Source organism: Nicotiana sylvestris, chromosome 1, assembly GCF_000393655.2.
Source record: "Nicotiana sylvestris chromosome 1, ASM39365v2, whole genome shotgun sequence".
Classification (NCBI taxonomy): Eukaryota; Viridiplantae; Streptophyta; class Magnoliopsida; order Solanales; family Solanaceae; genus Nicotiana; species Nicotiana sylvestris.
Genome location: NC_091057.1, coordinates 79,038,161 through 79,060,014, shown reverse-complemented (window position 1 = coordinate 79,060,014; position 21,854 = coordinate 79,038,161). Strand labels below are relative to the sequence as shown.

At 38.9% G+C, this 21,854-nt stretch overlaps 1 protein-coding gene across 1 annotated transcript; it reads left to right on the top strand.

The window, feature by feature from the left end:
• The first annotated feature begins 798 nt into the window (after positions 1-798).
• Positions 799-6,157, top strand: LOC104247093 (type IV inositol polyphosphate 5-phosphatase 7-like). The gene is made up of 13 exons (XM_009803042.2): positions 799-1,333; positions 1,466-1,553; positions 2,021-2,086; positions 2,201-2,291; positions 2,403-2,507; positions 2,599-3,388; positions 3,500-3,693; positions 3,944-4,052; positions 4,164-4,312; positions 4,485-4,740; positions 5,199-5,276; positions 5,361-5,539; positions 5,909-6,157. Exons 1-10 carry the CDS (start codon positions 1,304-1,306, stop codon positions 4,705-4,707), a joined length of 1,845 nt encoding a protein of 614 aa, XP_009801344.1. The 5' UTR covers positions 799-1,303; the 3' UTR covers positions 4,708-4,740; positions 5,199-5,276; positions 5,361-5,539; positions 5,909-6,157.
• Positions 6,158-21,854: the final 15,697 nt, after the last annotated feature.

The following is a 21,854-nucleotide window of genomic DNA, read 5'->3' as shown; positions in this document are numbered from 1 at the left end:
GGAGACGAAGTTAGATGAATTTGATTCACACAAAATTTCTTGCACAAATTCGCTGTTTTTTTTTGGTTATTCGTTATTCCCATCAGAGTATGACTTCTTCGAAATGTTAGTACTTAATTCTTTACAATTGATTCGTTATCTTCTCGTTTACTATGAGCATTGATTCACACACTACGTTATTACCACAAAAAGATATAACAAAAATGCCATTATCCCAATATAGTTTTATTACAAAGAACAAAAAAAGTACTAAATCCCAGAAAGCCTGATGGAGAAGCATTCCTTTATTCACAAACAATTGACAATTCCTTCTTCCCTAAAACATTCCTTTGCATAGGACTCGGAGTATATAATATTAACAACAAAGCCCAAGAAGAAGAAGAAACATCAAAAGCAAACAGACTTAAGGAAACATAAAATTGTAGTAAAAATAAAAAAGGAAAAACAGATATTAATAATATGTGATAAAGAATAGTACTACAATTACTGCAACAACAACAACATGACATTGTGCCTTTATCTTTAGTTGCCTTCTTTAAGTGCCTTTATTTTTTTAACTTTGATATTTGTAAGACCAAAGAAAGAAATTTTGTTTCTAAAGATGGGGTAGTATTAGTCTAACCAGATCTTCTGCCCGCTCTACCTTTTGCTGACCAATGGCAGCACATCTTTAGTGCAGCTGACCAAGTCGTTTTATACTTCCAATCACATCAAAACGACATATGTGGCATTGGGTTTTGGGTAAAACATACTAAAAAAAAAAAATCAAAAAACCAGTCTTCAGTGTGTGTGATTGTGATTTGTGTGTGCACTTTATTCTGTTCAAATTCTTTACTTTGTTGCTGTTACTAAGTTCAAGAAAGAAGAGAAAGACCCCTCCTTTTACTTTCTCTCTCTCTCTCTTTATTTCTTATATCTATTTTTGGCCTACATTGTCTTGTGCTTAACTTAAAGTAGTGTAGTTGTCCTCTATTCTTGGTCATTGTGTTTTTGGTTTCAAGCCCCTTTTTCTTTCTTCTATATAGTGTAATCTTTGTGTTAAAAAACAAATACCCATATAGCTCAAGAGTGGTTTTGGCCAAGAAAGGAGCAATCTTTGTGCTTTTAGAGATTCACATAATGCTTGAAAATTGAACTTCTCTTGTAACCAGAACAAGATTTGAGGACTGCCCATATTTGTTATTTGCTAAAAGTTTTGAGCTTTCTTGATTTCTGATCTTAATTTGTATAATTCTGAGTATAATTTGGGAAGTGGAAGGTGGGGAGAATAGAAAGAAAGGGTGCATGAAGGAATAGTGAAACAATGAGAGATGAAAATTCCAAGAAAAGCAAGGTGAATGAATTACTTGTGTTTATTTTTTTTTCCCTTTTGCTTTCATTTCTTGGAAATTGTAATTTTTAGGAATTCTAATTTTTACATTCCTCCAAGTTGACATTTTTTTGTTTCTTCTTTGATTGTCTGAAGCTCTCCTGGTCAAAGAAACTTGTCAGAAAGTGGTTCAATATTAAGGGCAAAACTGAAGAATTCCAGTCTGATGAAGTTGTTTATGGAGGTTGGATTTCCTCTACCTTTGTGCTTATTCTCTTTTTCTTTGGTTAGTTTTTGTGAATTGGGGTTTTCTCCTTGGCAACTGCTAACAAATTTAGGTGAATCTTTTATTGTTTTCTCTTTTCTGTGTCTTTGTTTGGTTTGGAGGGGTGGGTGGTTAGATGGGAAATCTCATGTTTTGTCTTTCATGTCCTAAATTCTGGAAGGTTATATTTATCTGTCTAGAGCACATGTTGAAGTTTTTTGTCTTATAATGTGAAATTGTAAGGGTAATCATAAAATTTCTACAAGTCATAATTTATTCTTTTTCTCTATCTCCTACTGAAATCAATGGTTCCTAAAAAATGCCACCAAGATAAAGTCAAATTCAATCATTTCTATTTCTGTTACTTAGAGTTTGGTTGATTTTACCAACTTTACCTACCCTTCAACTGTGAATTGAAGCATAAATGTATGTCCTCCTTACTTTAGGTGGTGATGAGTGGAGAACGAGCATCTCGGAGAGGGAGCATTGCACAATTAAGAAAACCAAAACAGGTTAGTGACAGGGTACTGGTGAATGTAAATGAAATATAACTCCCAGTTTAGTTTATATGTAAGTCTGTTCTATACTGATTAATTCATGTCACCTTGCCCCTCTTGAATAAGTAGAGAAATCAAATTCGAGTCGGAGTATGGAGCGTCCTCGACGAGGAAGAGCAGATCTTGATCACCCTCAGATTATAAATGTACACAACTACAGGTTTGTGCTCTTCATAAATCTCCAAGTCATTCCAGACTTTTCTTCTAAAGGGCTAAAAGCATGATTGTGTTTCCTTCTTGTTGATGCTCTCTTTATCCCTTCCTGGCACAGCGTTTTCGTAGCTACATGGAACGTGGGTGGAAAATCACCGTCGAGTAATTTGAATCTAGATGATTGGCTTCATTCAGCACCACCTGCAGATATCTATGTACTTGGGTATGAGGTTTTAGATTTGTCATTATGTATTCTTACAGGTTTTGTCCTTTTACAGTAGCTGACTGAAACAAAAATTTGCTTTTACACTCAGATTTCAAGAAATAGTTCCTCTAAATGCTGGTAACATTCTTGGAGCCGAAGACAATGGCCCTGCCAAGAAATGGCTATCTCTTATCCGGAAGACACTTAACAATGGTCCTGGTACTAGTGGAGGCAGCGGCTGCTATACTCCTTCTCCTGTCCCAGATCCAATTGCTGAGTGGAATGCTGACTTTGAGGGGTCAAGTAGACGCAAGGCATCATCCTTGTTTCCTCGTCGGTCATTCCAAACTCCTCAATGTTGGAGAATGGAAAATGATCCATCCATTTCGCAACCTCGCCTTGATAGACGATACAGTGTGTGTGATCGAGTTATTTTTGGACACAGACAGAGTGATTTTGATCCTAACATAAAATGGGGGCACAGGCCTAGTGACTATGGTCCCAGGCCAAGTGACTATTCATCTAGTCACAGACCGAGCGATTATTCCTCTGGTCACAGACCAAGTGACTATTCCTCTGGTCACAGGCCAAGTGATTATTCATCTGGTCATAGGCCAAGTGACTATTCTTGGGGACAGAGGCCAAGTGATTTCTCCAGATGGGGCTCTTCGGATGAAGATTATGGTCCTGGAGATTCACCAAGTACTGTTTTATATTCACCTGTGACGGGTGAAGATAGTAATAGAATGCCTAGAAATTCAAGATACTGTTTGGTAGCCAGTAAACAGATGGTTGGCATTTTTCTCACTGTATGGGTGCGAAGTGAATTGAGGGAGCATGTGCGGAATATGAAAGTATCATGTGTTGGCAGAGGGTTGATGGGTTACCTTGGAAATAAGGTAATATTGATTGGAAAAAAAGTGCTCTTTTTGGCTGAATTAAGTGTTTCTTCCTATTGATCTGGAAATCCATACATAACTTAACGTGTTATTCCATGCGCGGATTTGCAGGGATCTATTTCCATAAGTATGCTGTTGCATCAGACAAGCTTTTGCTTTGTATGTACTCACTTAACCTCTGGTCAGAAAGAAGGTGATGAATTACGCAGAAATGCAGATGTGATGGAGATCCTAAAGAAGACAAGGTTTCCGCGAGTAAATGGTGCGGATGAAGAGAAGTCCCCTGAAACTATTTTTGAACACGAGTAAGACCACCATTTACTCTGTACAAGTAGCTGTAATTGCTGTCTCCTAAACTCTTATGTTAAAAACAACATCATGAAAGTGGTAAAATGGAATAAATAAAGTTTAACATAATTAGTTCTGTAGAACATAATGAACAAATTCTCTTGTTTTGCCGTGTCAGTGAACAATGTGTTCAATTTCTACTGTCCATTTGAGTTTTTCTGAGATATGTAATACTTATGTTTTCTAATGATTATCCTTTTTCTTTAGCCGAATTATTTGGCTCGGGGACCTGAATTATCGAATTGCACTCTCGTACCGTTCTGCCAAAGCACTTGTTGAGATGCAAAACTGGAGGGCATTGTTGGAAAATGACCAGGTATTTTCACAATTGGAGTAGAGTTTTTGTCCAATTTTTATTTTCTAAAATTCAGTTTGGAAATCATCATACGACAATTTTGAACTAATCTTGTTTGAGTTTCCTTTACAGCTGCGTATAGAACAGAGACGAGGTCGGGTTTTTGTGGGATGGAAGGAAGGAAAGATATATTTCCCACCGACATATAAATATTCAAGGAATTCAGATAGGTATTCAGGAGATGACATGCACCCAAAAGAGAAACGAAGAACACCTGCATGGTACAAGATTTTCCTTTATAAATGTCAACATCATTCATGAAATCTAAAAATAGCACATAGGCAGAAGTATTAAGATAAATGAACAAGATAAATGCCGATGCATTCTTTATCGATAAAATGGTTAATTTATTTATCGAAACTAGAACTGATTTTTTCCCTTTCTTATATAAAGGTGTGATCGGATATTGTGGCATGGAGGTGGGCTTCAACAATTATCTTATGTTCGTGGGGAGTCTAGATTTTCAGATCATAGACCCGTTTCCAGTGTGTTTTGGGCTGAAGTGGAGTCGGTCCCTAGCAGATTGAGGAAAAGCATGAGTTGTTCAAGCTCGAGAATTGAGGTGGAAGAGCTGTTGCCATACTCACACGGTTATACAGAACTCTGCTTCTTTTGATGGAAAATGGAGGATACCGAACCTCAGCTTTTGGTATGCTCCCTATTTCTTTCTAGGAACATTTTTATATTCACAGACTGCTTTTATTTATGTGGATGTTATTTTCTATCTCTACATGGAATGGTTGATTTGGTAAATAAAGTACTCTTTTCGGTTACATTTTGGCATGAAGCGGCTTAAAGAAAAGCTCAGTTCTTTTTCTTCCGAACTTCTTCACTGATCTTTATCACTCTGTGGAGAAAGTTAAAATATGCACCTACCATCACCAGGCATAAAATGTTTGTTTGTTATAAGCTATGCAGATTCTTCATAGGATTCTTATCCGATATCAAATTTATTTCTTGTTTTTAGCATATGTTTTGAATCTGCTCTAGATACTAGTATTTCTAGACATTGTGTCCCTTGGTCTCTCCGGATTTGTCTTTACCTCTGAATTTTCATTTGGACCTACTACTGCATGGTCCTTATCATGCTTCTCTTTTGGTCCCCAGATTCAGGCAGGAATCACTTTGACGAACCTCAAACCTGAAGGGTGCTTGGGACCGTCCTTATCCCACTAACCGAAAAAGGTTAGTCCTTCTCTTTATCCTTTTCTTGATTCTGCAAGTTTTAGTGTCACTTTTCTAAAATCTCCGTCCTCTTTCTTTGACCAGGTGTATATTCAAAATTTTGATGACTAACTTAACTTGAAGCAATGTGGACTACACATTCTTTCGTTGCAAATGAACATTTTCAGTAGAATTTAGGAGCATAACTCGGCTGTTTGATTAACAAACTCCCACTGGCAGCGTCTCTTTTGGCATGGTTATCATCTTTCTTCTGTTGTGATAAGGTAATTAATTATAGTTCACTTCAGTTTTGTATCACTAGAAAAATTATTTGCTAGTTTATAACCAGGGGTAGATTTAGGGGGGAGGAAGGGCGTTCACCTGATCCCACTTCGCTGAAAAATTATATATAAGGCAAAATCTATTTTTTACCATTATATATTATGTTTTGAATCTTCTTGACATAACCCAAAAGTATAGCTTAGTGGTCCCCCTCTAGCTACAACCTTTTTAATTTTTTTTCTTTTTTAAACTCCTTAGCGGAAATTCTGCCTCCGCCACTGGTTATAACCATCATTTATACTTATGTGATTAGCTGTGGTTATGATGTTTTTGGTTACTAAATGTGTACCTCTTTTTCAATATATTTTCAGGATGAACTAGACCAAGAGTTAAAAAGGAGTGCCAAGTGGGAAAATGACAATGATTTTTGTTCCAAGATTCTTTTATTAGTTAGGAATAGGATAGAGAGATTCAATGACAAGAAGAGCATGAGTGAAAAATAATCATGTTTGAGTTTTGCCTTTTTGTTTTTAATGAAATGAAGAGAGATTCTGAATCATCTGATGTTATACTCAATTGCAAACGTGATAGTAAAAGATTTGTTAATTGAAACCCCTCCACTGTCTTTGCCAATGATTTACCTGAAAAGTCGTTTTTCTTGGGTTACTCCCTGTACTCAACTGTTGTCTGCTTTTCTTTTCTTTTCTTTTTTTCTTTCTCTGTAAGGTTAAAGATAAAGTAATAGACAAATTTTACAGAGATAACAGTTAAAGTCATATTGTGAGGGAAAGCATGATTCAGATTCAGAAATACTTTATTCCTGGAAGGATACTGTTCACATTCTTCTCTTTTATTGTCTGTAATAGCAAAATTTCAGTTTTTGTTTACCACTTAGCTGTGTCAGAACCAAAAACCTTAGCTTTACATATTCCAGTGTCTGCTACTCATGCTAGGGATAGTTCTGTAGTTGGATTTATCTCTTGGTAAGAGAGTTACACGAGAGTGCTCCATTTTTGGTTGGACGGAGGTTAAATAAATTTTGTAGGAAGCCTAAGGCAAGAAGGTAAGGTTTATAAACAATATAAACGGGGATATGGCGGCTTTAAATTAAAAGAGATTGTGGCTAGTGAGAGATGAATACAAAGATTTTGAATCACTTAATTATGCTTTTGAACTATTTTAAAGGGACTCAAAATATGATACATAGAGGTATTTCGCCCTTGATTGTCGATCCAATGATTGAATACAAGTGAAAGCTCGAAACAAGGTTGATTAAGATGGTCAATTACATGAGAAGAAAGAAAAGAAAACAAAAAACTTCTAGTTTAACTCTTGCACGGCAGCCCTACATTTCTGTAAAAGGCTGTTTCCACAGCTCACTCGTGACCTCCTGGTCACATGGCATCAACTTTACCAATTATGCCAATACTCCCCTTCATTGCACATTCTTTAGACCGGTATTAAATTTACAGTTTTTTTTTTCCTTTTACTATTTTAAATTATGGATTTTAGGAGGATGAGTGGTTGAGCTGCAGCAAAATACTTAGTACCTTGTATGGTTTTATGTGATGAAAGCTTGTATAAACCAAGCAATAGAGGATATTGGGCGAATATTAAAAGGAAAAGTAATAGCTCCCATTGTATGACTTCTTTAACGGTCCTAAAGATTTGATACGACTTGTTATGACTGTGAGGACCCTAAAGATGTGACATACCTTTACTTTACTGGATTTAGAATTTACAAAAGTTGGGTCAGAAGAAAATTGGTTGGTTAGGACTTAGAACAAGACAATTTAGTTAGTAAACCTAGTTTGCTGCTCCTATTTGTGACATTTCCATAATGTCACAATTATGGCCTATTAATAGTAAGTCAAAGGTTAAGTTGGTCAATTTATATGGAAAAAGATGTAGGTTTAGTCAGTGATACTTACTCACTCCGTTCCAATTTATGTGAATCTATTTGACTGGGTACGGAGTTTAAGAAAAAATGAAGACTTTTGGAATTTGTGGTCCTAAACAAATCAAAAAGGGGCCAGAGTATTTGTGTGGTTATAAAAGCTTCTCATTAAGGGTAGAATTGTAAGTTTAAGCTAAATTGTTTCCAAATTTAAAAATGGGTCATTCTTTTTGGAACAGACCAAAAAGGAAATATGTTCACACGGGAACGGATGGAGTAATATATAAGGGAAGTTATATTTTTTTCAAATCCATATAAAAAGTTGCAATAAACATCTCATCATTACAAGAAAAATTAATCCAAAGTCCTTTGCTAATAATTAACTCAAAATTATGGACTTATAACTATTCAATCTTCTAGGAATGACGGAATAGAAGAAATTTTACTCCGAAAAGATTTTAACCTGCCCCATTTCCTGCTTAAAATTTTTTAATTCCCATGTCCCAGCTCAATCCTTTAGGCGTCGTTTGGTTGGAATACGATTTATATCGGTATAAGTTATATTGAGATAAGTTATGTTAAGATTGTTGTTTATTCATTGTTTAGTATGTTGTATTAAGAATGACAATTGCATAATTTCTAAGAAGAAAGTATAAGTTATATCGGTGCTGATTACCCCACCTTCTATAAGGTATAAGTTATACCAGTGTTAAAATTAACACCGGGATAACTTATACCTGATTTGCTAACCAAACAGAGTATTAAGGTGGTATTAAATTTTTATACCACCCTTATACCTTCTTATACCATGCCAAACGACCCCTTACAGTATTTATTTATGGAATTTCTTCTTTTCCCCCCAACTCTTCTCAAACACAAGTTCAGACAATATTTAACCAAGTGTTAAAAGATGGCCAAAACTACTCATCTCGCTTTAAGGCAGACCAGTGAAGCACTTAACGAAAATCCTGCAGACTCTTTGCTTCTCTTTGCCGCTTTAGACAGAGAATATCTCTGGATAAAAGGCTTGTTTTCTTGATTATGTCCTTGTCTGTGTATTTCACTTTTTTATGGGGGTGGAAGTTGATAGATGATTGACAGGTAAAAGAAAATTCAAGGTGTCGAAAAAAATTAATCTAAAGGGGTGACATGAAAAAAAAAAAAAAAGGAAGAGACAAGTTACAGATTTTTTGCTGCAGAAGTACAGGATAATGGGAGAAGTCATGATTTAGAGTAAGACTCTTTTTTTCTTTTTCTAATAAGACGCGTCTATTTCAGTTTTGTAATTTTGCAGCAAAGAGTGCTCGACATAAAACAGAAAAACTAATACCATCATTTGTTTTAATAAATTAGTACTTTTTCTTTTCATGAGTTCTGAGAGAGCACTAACGTTGGTATTCATACTTTTAATGAATGGGACAATGCTTTAAATTCTAATGGCATTTGGACAGTCCACAGTTACATTAATTTGCTTTGTTTCTGGGACCAGAACCATGCCACACATTTACAAATAACCTCTAAAACCCATCATTCAAGTTTGTTCCCTGTGTTCATACTTCATATACATGGGAGAGGCAAGACTTTCTCTTAGGATTTAATATTTAGGTATAAAAATAATTTTAACCTATATAGATAATATAATTTTTTATATGCATGATATAAATTTCCAGAGAAAAATATTCAATTGAACACTGTATAGGTCAAAACCTGACCATAGTGGTCGATCAAGCTGGGACATCGCCCATGTGGCGAAATAGCGAAAAGCACCACAACCGGTCCCAATCAAATCATCGACAGTGTATGACAAGTAAAAACGGTACTCGAATGACGCCTAAAAAGGCCGTCATGCGCAAGCACGTTGGTCAAATAACACAGTAAGACTCCAAGAACTATATATAGAAGGGAATTCTCGGAAAAGGGGGCGGGACTTTTCCTCCCTGCTTTTTCTCCTACGGTCTCTTCTGGTGAAAGATGTAAATTGTTTCTTTTTTCTTCTGATCAAAGATAAGATTGTGACATCAATAAATCAAGAATGTTCCTACTTTCCAATCATGATCTCTCTATATACTTTTAGATCTGAAGTTGATTATGCTTGGTTAAGATTTATCCTTCTTCTCATCATTAATTGGCTTAGTCAAGAGGTCTAACACTTTTTGGTCCAACAATTTGGCGCCGTCTGTGGGGATTTCTTAGCTAAATTCTTTAGTTTCCTTCAGATCCAAAATCGGTGAAACATAATCACCCGCCAGGAAGAGTGGTAAGTAAACCTCGCGTGCTAATCTAGATCATGATGATACACACAAGTAGAAGTTACAACCAACATCCACTCAAATCCCACAAGAGGAGACGACACCTGATGCGCAGTCCTATAAAAGAATGAGCACATCCTGCCCTACTCTAACATCTTCCCCCGCACACCGGGTGGTCCACGAACAAGCTAAGGCGAACCCAACCCACGCGGAGCTAGAGCACAAAAAGAGAGGGAAAGAGGGCTGAGTACGGCCACCGAGTTTAGAAACCACCATCCCATCAACCATTTAAACGCCAGGCAGAGCGAGCAATGCTATAAGTCTACCCTCGTTCACCAACTCATCGGATCGAGGTAAGGAAAATATAATTTTGGTTCACCTTCTGTTGTTTGCCTAAATAGGAACACAAGCGCTGCATGGGCAAGCGAGCAAAGGAACATCTCAACTAGAGAATGGAAACTACTACAAAATAATTGGAATATCGCCAATCTGACACTCCAACTTCTGGAAAATGACGTCCCTTAAGTCGTACTCTCTCTCTCCCTCACCCAGGTGTTTTCCCAATAGGGTTTTCCCGAGGAGGTTTTGACCGAGTCGATAAGGGGGACGTCACCGAAGTTCAAAGTATAATCCATCGCCCTGCCTGCCAATGACATCTCTAGGCCGGAAAACGAAAGGACTAGACATGGAAACTCAAATATATGCAGGAAACGAACGTGATCAAAATAACAACGTTTTATACCCTCCGACATTACTCTCTCCGATGCAAACAAAATCAATCGAACTGGGACTCACCCAGGAAGCAGAGGTTGAGCAAACCTGGGACTCCTCCAAGGGACACCCGAAACTCTCAAAAAGAAAAACTGGGACTCATAGCAGGTTAATATTTCGACCAGCTCGAAATAACACCCCTACGGCCAAGGGCCATCGCCAAAGTAGAAGAGTTTGACCTCGCTCGAATTGCAACGGGTTAGCATTTTGATCAATTCGAAATAACACCCATACAGCCAAGGGCCATCGCCAAAGTACAAGAGTTCGACCTCGCTCGAATTGCAACGGGTTAGCATTTCGACCAGCTCGAAATAACACCCCTACGACCAAGGGTCATCGCCAAAGTAGAAGAGTTTGATCTCGCTCGAATTGCAACGGGTTAGCATTTTGACCAGCTCGAAATAACACCCCTACGGCTAAGGGCCATCGCCAAAGTAGAAGAGTTCAATCTCGCTCGAATTGCAACGGGTTAGCATTTCAACCAGCTCGAAATAACACCCCTACAGCCAATGGCCATCTCCAAAGTAGAAGAGTTCGACCTCGCTCGAATGATAATGGGTTAACATTTCGACCAGCTCGAAATAACACCCCTACGGCCAAGGGTCATCGCCAAAGTAGAAGAGTTTGACCTCGCTCGAATTGCAATGGGTTAACATTTCGACCAGCTCGAAATAACACCCCTACGGCCAAGGGCCATCGCCAAAGTAGAAGAGTTCGACCTTGCTCGAATTGCAACAGGTTAACATTTCGACCAGCTCGAAATAACACCCCTACGGCTAAGGACCACCGCCGAAGTAGAATAGTTCGACGTCGCTCGAATTGCAATGGGTTAGCATTTCGACCATCTTGAAATAACACCCCTACAGCCAAGGGACATCGCCAAAGTAGAAGAGTTCGACCTTGCTCGAATGATAATGGGATAGCATTTCGACCAGCTCGAAATAACATCCCTACGGCTAAGGGCCATCGCCAAAGTAGAAGAGTTCAACCTCGCTCGAATTGCAACGGATTAGTATTTCGACCAGCTCGAAATAACACCCCTACGGCTATGGCTGTCCAACGGGACAGGACGAGACGAAATTAACGGGACGAGACGGGACGGGACGATGTTTAAGCGGGATGGGACGAAACGGGACGGGACAAACAGGGCAAAATGGTCGGCCCATCCCGTCTCGCTAACAAACGGGATGGGACGGGTTCGTGGGCCTTAAGTGTAGTTTTTTTCAAAAAAAAACATCTATTTTTTTGAAAATTACTATTTTTTAAAAATTTGCAACGGCTAGATTTTTGACTTATTTAATAATTTAAATGTTAAAACAAAAATTAGAAAACTAAGTAAAGAATTATAAAATATTAAAACAAAAGACTTGTAATGAAATATTCTAGTATTTATAAATTTATAATAGAGTTATAATTTATTTAATATAATTTCAAAGTAATAAGTAACTAAGACAATTCATAAAAAAATTCAACGCTTAGAGCCTTTTATTTTATTAATAAAACTTTCAAATCTCAAATACAAATATAATTCTTTTGAAGAGCACTTAATCTACGCAGCCACCTTCTAGGAAGGGTTCTGTTTGAACTAGGCCTCTTAGTAGCTAATTACAAATTATCATACTAATATTTGTAAGCTCCTATGTAGCTTCTTTGTAACTTATCAATAATATCTCTCGGACATTGTGCTGGAATTGGCAATGTTGATTGATGTTCCATGAGCTCCATGCCGTCATCGCTCCTAGTGCTAAGTATCTCATTGTATTCTTCTTCTTCCCTAGTGGTTAATTTTTCAAAATCAAGATTTCTTCTTTTTGAATTAATCCAATCTCTGATAATACAGAAATCTCTAGACTGTCCTCCGCTAATGCATGTCTATGATCTTCAATTTGAAATCTTGCCACGCTAAAAGCACTCTCTGATGCTACTGATGATGCTTGAATAGCCAGGATATCTCGGGCCATTATTGAAAGTGTTGGAAAAGCCTTGCCACGCTCCCTCCACCATGACAAAAGTTGTTCCTTGCCTTCTTCGTCTTTAATACTTTCCAATCCTTGATTAAGATAAGAATCAAGTTCATCATCAATAGAGGAATCAAAACCTGTTATATCATTCATATCTTCCCATAAAACTTCTGCTCTAGACTTAGAAGTAGAAGGAGCAGTTTCACAACCTGTTGTTTCCATAGATTTATATTTATCAAACATTGATCTAGCATAATAATATATGCTAGGTTGGCAGTCTTCGAGAGATGGTTGTTCATTTTCTTGAATTGCTAAATTCTCATAAATTTTACGAACAAGTCCCTTTGCACCTCTTAGTTTTAAAGATGGGTTAAGTAGAGTAGAAATTAAATAAACTTCGGGAATAGGGAAAAACTACTTTTTAAATTTTGAAATTATTTTATTAATGGCTGGTGCATAAGTTGGATTTATTTTATACTTACCAAATACAATAGAAATTCCACAAACATACCATAATATTTGTGTAATAGTAGGATAATATATACCAGAAAATTATTTTGTAGCATAATAAAATTTTTCTAAAAATTTAGTAAGCTCTTTGATCTCATCCCAATCAGAATCAACAATTTGATCAACGGGGATACCATTATGCATATTAAATATCTTTTGGATAGGCACCCGATAATCATAAGCAACTTTAAGCATTTCATAAGTAGAATTCCACCTAGTACAAATATCTTTTGGAACTTTTCTAAATGGAAGGTTAGCACTAGCATATTGTTGAGCAAATTCACATATTCTACTCGCTTTATTAGCATGAAAAATATAGGCACAAGCATGTTATATTTTACTACACGCATCAGAAAATAAACTAAGACCATATTTTACAACCAACTTAAAAATATGGCATGCACATCTAACATGAAAAATTGCTAGATTAATTGGACAAAGTCTAGATTTTAAGCTATTTGCTGCAGTTGTGTTAGCAGAAGCATTATCTAAGGTGATAGTTAAAACTTTATCAATGAGTCCATAAAAATCAAGTATTTGTAGAACAGTAGTTGCAATATATGCTCCAGTGTGTTTTGAATCAACAAATTTATAACCAATAATACGTTTTTGCATTTTCCAGTGATGAACAACCCAATGACATGTAACAGTTAAATAATCACAACCATTAGGACTACGACCCCCCGTCCCACCACTTTTTGTGTGTGCAAATTGTTGCGTACATTTTTCACATATAACACGATGATTGACTTTATCATGTTTAAAAAATTTCCATACAAGTGATGTTTTGGGACGTTCAGCCTTAGGCTTACCCCTTACAGGGGGTACAAGGGGTAAAGCTCCGGACCGAGATTGACCCTGAGTTAGAGCTTGTGTTGCGGGACTAGTGGGTGTTTCATCTAATTCTTCTTCCTCATTTTCTTCGTCCTCAAAAAAAATATCATTGCCAAATTGTCTTTGTAAAGTTTCATGATCTAGTTGTTCTCCAACATTAACATCATAAAATGCGGGGCATAAAATGCGGGGGGGTTGGGAAAATGAAGTTTCATCAACATGAGTCATTTCATCTATATGTTTTCTAATTATAGGAGAAGGGCTAGGATTAGGACTAGGATTATGATTACTACTACTTTCACCTTTACTATTTCTTTTAAACGTGCCAAATATATTTTTAGGTGCCATAATTTAAATACGAAATTAAATTAAAAAAGCTAACACAAAATTAAACACACAAATGAAATACGAAAATAGAATACGTAAAGTAAACACAAAAATTAAGCACTAAAAGAATACGCAAAAATGATATATTAAAATTAGGAGATGGAACGAGTGCACCGTGATTAAATATTAAAACTTGAACAAATTGCCCAAAATATTGCTCCAAATACTTAACGAATTAATTTAAAGCTTAAAAGTTGCTCCAAAAATTTGCCTAAATACTTGAAACGTGAAAGTTATCACTTGATAGTTGATAGTAACAACATTGAGAGAATAATATAGAGAGAATATTAGATGTAAGAGATTTGAGAGAGAAGATTGATTTTTTGTGGTAAAAAATGAAGAAGAATGGGGGGGGGGTATTTATAGTAGAAAATAAGGCTAAAGTGTAATTTAATAAACTTAAGGGTTATATTAATAGTTGGGGGAGGATAGGGGTGTTTGGGGGCTAGGGGGTGTTTTGCCCGTTGGCTATTTTTGCAATTCAAATCGTTGCCAAACGGCTAGATTTAAAAAAAATCAGGCAGGACGCGGGACGGAGTGAAACAGGATGGGACAAATGGGACGAAATGGCCATCCCGTCCCATCCCGTGTCCCGTTTAACATTGGCCCATCCCATTTAACTTGAAGTGGGACGGGACGGGACGGCCCGTCCCGTTGGACAGCCATACCTACGACCAGGGGCCATCGCCAAAGTAAAAGAGTTCGACCTCGCTCGAATTGCAACGAGTTAACATTTCGACCAGCTCGAAATAACACCCCTACGACCAAGGGCCATCACCAAATTAGAAGAGTTCAACCTCGCTCGAATTGCAATGGGTTAACATTTCGACCAGCGTGAAATAACACCCCTACGGCCAAGGGCCATCGCCAAAGTAGAAGAGTTCGACCACACTCAAATTGCAACGGGTTAGCATTTTGACCAGCTCGAAATAACACTCTTACGGCCAAGGGCCATCGCCAAAAAAGGAGAGTTCGACCTCGCTCGAATTATAATGGGTTAACATTTCGACCAACTCGAAATATCACCTCTACGGCCAAGGGCCACCACTAAATAAAAAAGAAGAAGAATTCGACCTCGTTCAAATCACAACGGGTTAGCATTTCGACGTTAGCTCGAAATAACTCCCCTACAGCCAAGGGCCATCGCCAAAAAGAAGAGTTCAACCTCGTTCGAATCATAACAAGACAATATTTTGACGATAACTCTAAATAACATCCTTACGGCCAAAGGCCGTCACCAATTGAAAAGGGAAGATCGATCTCGTTTGAATTATAATGGGATAATATGTCGATGCTAGCTCAAAACAACATCCCTACGGCAAAGGGACATTGCAAAAGGAAAAGTTCGAACTCATTCGAGCCCAATAATGCCTTTGCATCTGTCGGTCGCCGTTGTACTTTTTTCCTTCTACTTATTAAAAAATTGATTTCGCTACAAACTCCAAGTTCGACCTCACTCGGATGTGTATAATAAAAAGAAGAAGAAGTTACTTCGCCCGAATCAACGACAGTTTGATCCCACACGAACGACTTAAATACAGACTAACTTCGTCCAAAACAACGAAATTATATAAACTCATTTGAGTCAAAGACGAATCTGCTTAAAGCAATAAGTCACCAAGTCGATTCCACCCCAAATAGGAGAATCAAATGAGACTCCATTCGGACTCACGATGAAGTCCCACTCAGTCCGGTTAAAATTGGTTTCCCTGAAAAATCATGAATTCACCATACAAAAATCCGAAAATTTACGCCAAAGATATGTAAAGCAAAAGGGGGAGAGATACAAAGGATGTACAATGATGAAAACTCCTTTATTTAAGCAGTTACGCAAATGACCACAGATTATACATGGCTATAACCGGTCCAGTACAAAATAAAAAAGAAGAAGAAGGCACCAACGACAAACAAGAAAAAATAACAAAGATAACAACTTTTTTACTTGGCACCATCACGCCGTCCTCCTCATCGCCATCTCCAAGAAACTCCCCCTCAGCATCAACATCTTCGTCGGCCTCCGGTGTCGCGGGATCATAACCACAATTAACACGAGCCTATCGTGCCTACGCCCGAGCTCCTTCATAAGCGGCCTTAGAAACATTGCCTGCTTCCCACAAACTCTTTTATATGTCCCGCTGGGCTTCGGTATGAACCCAGAGTTCATGAAAATGGCAAGGAACAACGGCGGAGGCGGATTCAACTTGGGCCAACAATTGTGCCTTTTCAGCCTCAAGAACAGTGACCCAATCTCCCAAGTTGAAGCTTCCCGGTCAATGTCGCCAATACGCTCTTCAAGCCTCGCCTCCCTGAGTGTAGTCGTCGCCCTCTCAGACTCTTGCTCCGATTGAAGGACACAGATAGTGTCCTCTAAAGCCGCTGCCCTAGCCGAAGCCGATGCCCAGGCACTCTCCAACTCAGAGACCTTTCTCTCCAGCTCGAATAATTTCCCATCCACTGTGCACTCAAAGCCTCAACTCTGATGGCATTATGATCCAACTCGGACTGCAACGATCGCACCTTCGCTTGAAGATGCTTACACTCTGCGGCAACCCTTTTGCCAAATTCAAGCTCTTCGTCCTTTATGCGAAGTTTCTCCTCAAGCTCGCTACTCCTGTGAATAGCCTACATCAGTTCCTGATCCCTCTTCTCCAGTTCCTCACCAAAAGATCGACTACCGGCATTCGCCCTTAGTCATTCATGCATCTCACGGCACTTGTTGCGGTATCGCCAATACTTCTCCAAAAATATTTTAGCCCGAGTGTCAGACCTGCGAGCACTTTCAATCTCCACCATGTACGTCTGAAAGATGAAAAAAGTTGGTAAAGGCCAAGATCGCCAAAGATAAAAGGAACAGAAAAAGAAAGAGGAAAAACTTACCGTCAAGCCCATAGCAGCCACTTCATGCATCAAATCAACGTCACAGACGTCCCGAAGAGCCTCACACTCGGCGACAGAGCACAAAAGGTCAAACTACGGTACCATGTCCTCCGTATCTCCCAGAAGGTTAATCTCTGACGGGATTTCAAGAATACAGGTCGGGCCTCCCGCGTGTACTACCGTACGAGTAAGGCCTTCCTCAAACATCCTGACATCGTCAGGATCAAGATCTGATCCAGATTCATAGTCATCAACCATGACATGTTTTCCCGTTTCTGCGGCTGAGGAAGAAGTACGACCCAGTCTGGAAGATGAAGGCCCGCCCAAAATAGCAACAGTGGCCTCGGGAGCCCGACTCCCCATCGTAGTAGTCTATTGGTCAATTCTAATAGCCAGAGTCTCTGCCGTCGAGTTGGTTACGGTAATAGTTCTACCTCTGCAGACGGGTTAGCGTTATCCCCCATCTCAGACTCCGTCAAAGTATGAACATACCACGACTGAAGGAGGTATTTCAGACTCCACTCATCGTCTCTTTGACGGCCCTTTCCCGTCCTCAGCACGGGATAACTCCCCCGTTGAGCAGGTAATAGGAGTCGGAGCCCCAGATTGAGGAGCAATTTCCATGCGCACGGCTCCACCCATAGATTCAACTTGAGCGATCCTTGCCGTGGGTCGGACAACGGACCTTGGTACGGGCCGAAAAGAAGAAGGCGGCTGACTAAATGCAAGTGGAGGAGCCCTCGTCCTCCACACTCTCCCTAATAACGAAAATAGTTGTATAAGCAACAAAGTCAAATTGCAAAGCGGAAAACAGAAACTACGGCAAGATTACCCACCAGTAAGGGGCTTACGTCCATATTTCTCATAGAAGGACGACCATTCGTGAACTCCCGCCGTATGGGGAAGAATGGCACTCACCTATTCGCGAATATCTTCAATAGGCTCATGGGGTAGTCTCGCGTCTGCAAAAGCAATAAAATCCAATATTGCCCTGAGAAGAACGATTGTCTATCATTCCGACAAAAGAGACAAACTTATGTGCGAAGTTCCATTTCTTGGGGAACCTTGCAGAATCTGCCACAATGTGCTCGGTCCGCACATAAAAATAGTTCTCGTAGAAACGACGATTGGCTCTATCATCCATCTTTACCACTAAACTTTTCGTTCCTCGATGGCGCATGTGGATCATCATGCCTCGAATGAGTTGAGGGGAAAAAATATTGAGCATGTGTCTCAGAGTGATCTCCCGACCGGCAAGCTCCGCGAACTTGAGTAGCATAAGGAATAGTTTATACAAATACGGTGAAAGTTGAGCCGGACACACCTCGTAGAAACGACAGAAATCTACCACCAAGGGAGGGAGTGGAAGCGTATACCCGACAATTAAAGGGTATGCGTAGAACACACAATATCTTGGGCGGTCGAAATGTATAATATTGTCTCCCACCGCCGACAACATTTTGACGTGGTGTGGAATCCCCCACTTGGCCTTCAACTTCACAATCGCCGCTTCATTCATAACAGAGGAAATAGGTTCCGGTTCCTCTCTAGCAGGACTGTTGATATCGGTCCACGGCTTCCCTGGATGAGGCAATATTTCGGCCGTCGTTGGAACCTCCTCATCCTCTAATACTTCTACTCCTCTAGGAGTATTTATCCCAACTGAATAGAAGGAATGAACAAAGGAAGTACGGGGGAAGACGGTGATGTCAATATCCGGCCAACAAGAGAGAATCAAAAACCTGAAGAATCGGGGAAGATGAAATTTTGCAAAATTCTTTTGATAAATAAAAAAAATTGTGCCAATAAGAATGGTGTTTCCCCTATTTATAGGGACATAAATACCCCAAGCGGGAAACCCAAGAGTCGCCAATCAAAACTGATCAGGCATGAAATGGTTCAATCACCGAGAAACGTGTGTCATAATGGTAGTAACTGCCGACGACGTTCTAAATCAACACAACGTTTTGATTCCTAACGGACGCGATAATCCAAAGGCATCGTTAAGGCGTTGCGCCATTCCCTCGATATAAATCACCTCTTTCAAGGCATGAACAGTCAGATTTTTCCTAGCCTTCGAATCTAAAGAGTCCGCCTGCCAAGCCCACCAAGGGATGACCTCGATGGACGGAGGGACTAATTGTATAGGTCAAAATCTGACCATAGTGGTTGACCAAGCTGGGACCTCGCCCACGTGGCGAAATAGCGAAAAGCACCACGACCGATCCCAATCAAATAATCGATAGTGTATGACAAGTAAAAATGGTACTCGAATGACACCGAAAAAGGTCGTCATGTGAAAGCACGTTAGTCAAAGAACATAGTAAGACTCCAAGAACTATATATAGAAGGGAATTCTCGAGAAAAGAGGGTGGGACTTTTCCTCCCTGCTTTTTCTCCTACAGTCTCTTCTGGTGAAAGATGTAAATTATTTCTTTTTTCTTCTGATCAATGATAAGATTGTAACATCAATAAATCAAGAATGTTCCTACTTTCCAATCATGATCTCTCTATATACTTTTAGATCTGAAGTTGATTATGCTTGGTTAAGATTTACCCTTCTTCTCATCATTAATTGGCTTAGTCAAGAGGCCTAACACTTTTTGGTCAAACAAATACTATTTAATTAATGTATAACTATATATGACACAAATGACGGAAGTAAGAATTTTAATGAGACGATTAAAAAACTGTAAGCATAAAAAACTTACCCGCACCAAGTTTTTACACCCAACTAATAAATATTTGACACATGGCACTTTATTTAACTACAACTATTAGTGATTAACTATAGTTAATATCATAATTTTTGCTAAACTGGTGCGGGTAAGTGTGAAAAAGGTCATCACTTGATTTACGAGTAAATTCTGTGTTCCGAGGCCTTAAAAACCTACTTTTTCCTCACCTCGATTTGCGTGTGCGGTTCGGGCGCATATCTGGAATGCTTGTATATGGAAATGTGATGAAAATGTTAATTTGGCCTTTAAAATTGAATTTAAGTTGACTTCGGTCAACATTTTAGGTAAACGGATCCGGACCTGTGATTTGACAGTCCCGAAGGGTCCTTAGGAAAATATGGGACTTGGGCGTATGCCCGAAATCGAATTCCGAGGTCCCAAGCCCGAGAAATGAATTTTTGAAAGAAATTATTTTACTGAAAATATAAGAGTTTTTGGAAATTTGATTATATTTGAAATTCATGGTATCAGACCCGTATTTTTGTTCCGGAGCCAAGTACAGGTTCAATATGACATTTAAGATGCGTATGTGAAATTTGGTAAGAAACGGAAGTCGTTTGATGTGATTCGGACCCATAGTTGTAAAATTTGATACTTTGAAAGTTTTGAGATTTTTCTTAGATTTCTATGCTAAATTCGTTGTTTAAGATGTTATTTAGGCGATTTTATCGCACGAGCAAGTACGTATGATGTTTTTATACTTGCGTGCATGTTTGGTTTAGAGACCCGAGGGCTCGGGTGAGTTTCGGATAGGCGTCGGGGTGATTCAAACTTAGAAAATCTGGTGTTTTTGCTGTTTGCTGGTGTCCAGGTTTCTGTTCTATGTGATCGCATCGGTATGTCCATGATAGCATAGAGTTAATTCTGGGGGACATCATTTGTTCTATGCGATTGCATAGGTAGGTCCGCGATAACATAGAGTTAATTCTGGGGGGTCATTATTTGTTCTATGCGATTGCATAGGTAGGTCCGCGATAACATAGAGTTAATTCTGGGGGTCACCATTTGTTCAATGCGAACACGTCCAATAGGTTCCCTATCCAGTTATTTAAAAACAGTAGCAAAATGGGATTTCTTCAAAACTTCATAACCTTTTCACTTAAACTCGAATTTGGGCGATTTTTGAAGAGGGATTTCACCACAAAACCATAGGTATGTGTTCTTACACTTGTTTTCTTCAATTTCTATTATCACCCATTATATTTCTAGGCCTAAATCATGATTCTTTATGGTTGAAATTGAGGATTTGGGTAGAGTTAGGTCTTTTTGAACAATTGGAATTTAGAACTCGTTTTGAGGTCGGATTTAAAAACTAATTGCATATTCGGGCTCGTGGGTGACCGGGTTTTAGTCCGAACCTCGTGTTTTGACCAAGCCGGCCATGGGTCGATTTTTGACTTTTTGTGAAAAATGATAGAAAATAAATAATGAGAATTGGGTATGAATTCTTTAGTATATATTGATGTTGTTAAATTAATTTGGACTAGATACAAGTAATTTGGAGGCAAATTCTAAAGAAAAAGCGATGTTTGAGGCTTGAGTTGGCCGTGGAAGTTTTAGGTAAGTGTTTAGTCTAACCTTAGCTTGAGGGATTAGGAGTCGTGTCTTATTTGCTACGTGTTAACTGTGGAGTACGACGTATAGGCATGGTGACAAGTATCTATACGTCGCTGTCAAGCATGTCCGTAAATCTTGTACTGTAATTTTTATCACTCCGTTGTGGTTTATTCGTGCTTCATATGTGAATTTTATTAGTGTTCCTTTGCCGGGATATTGTTGTTCCCTTGTCGGGATGTTGTTGTGATATTATTGTTCCCTTGTCGGGATGTTGTTGTAATATTATTGTTCTCTTGCCAAGATATTGTTATTATGCTATTGTTCCCTTGTCGGGATTCTTTTATGATTGGTGTTGATAAATGAAATGGGAGCGGGTTGCACGCCTGCAATGGTAATACATGAAATGGGAGCGGGTTGCACGCCTGCAACGGTAATACATGAAATGGAAGCGGGTTGCCCGCCTGTAACGGTAATATATGAAATGGGAAGGGGTTGCACGCCTGCAACGGTACTATATGAAATAGGAGTGGGTTGCA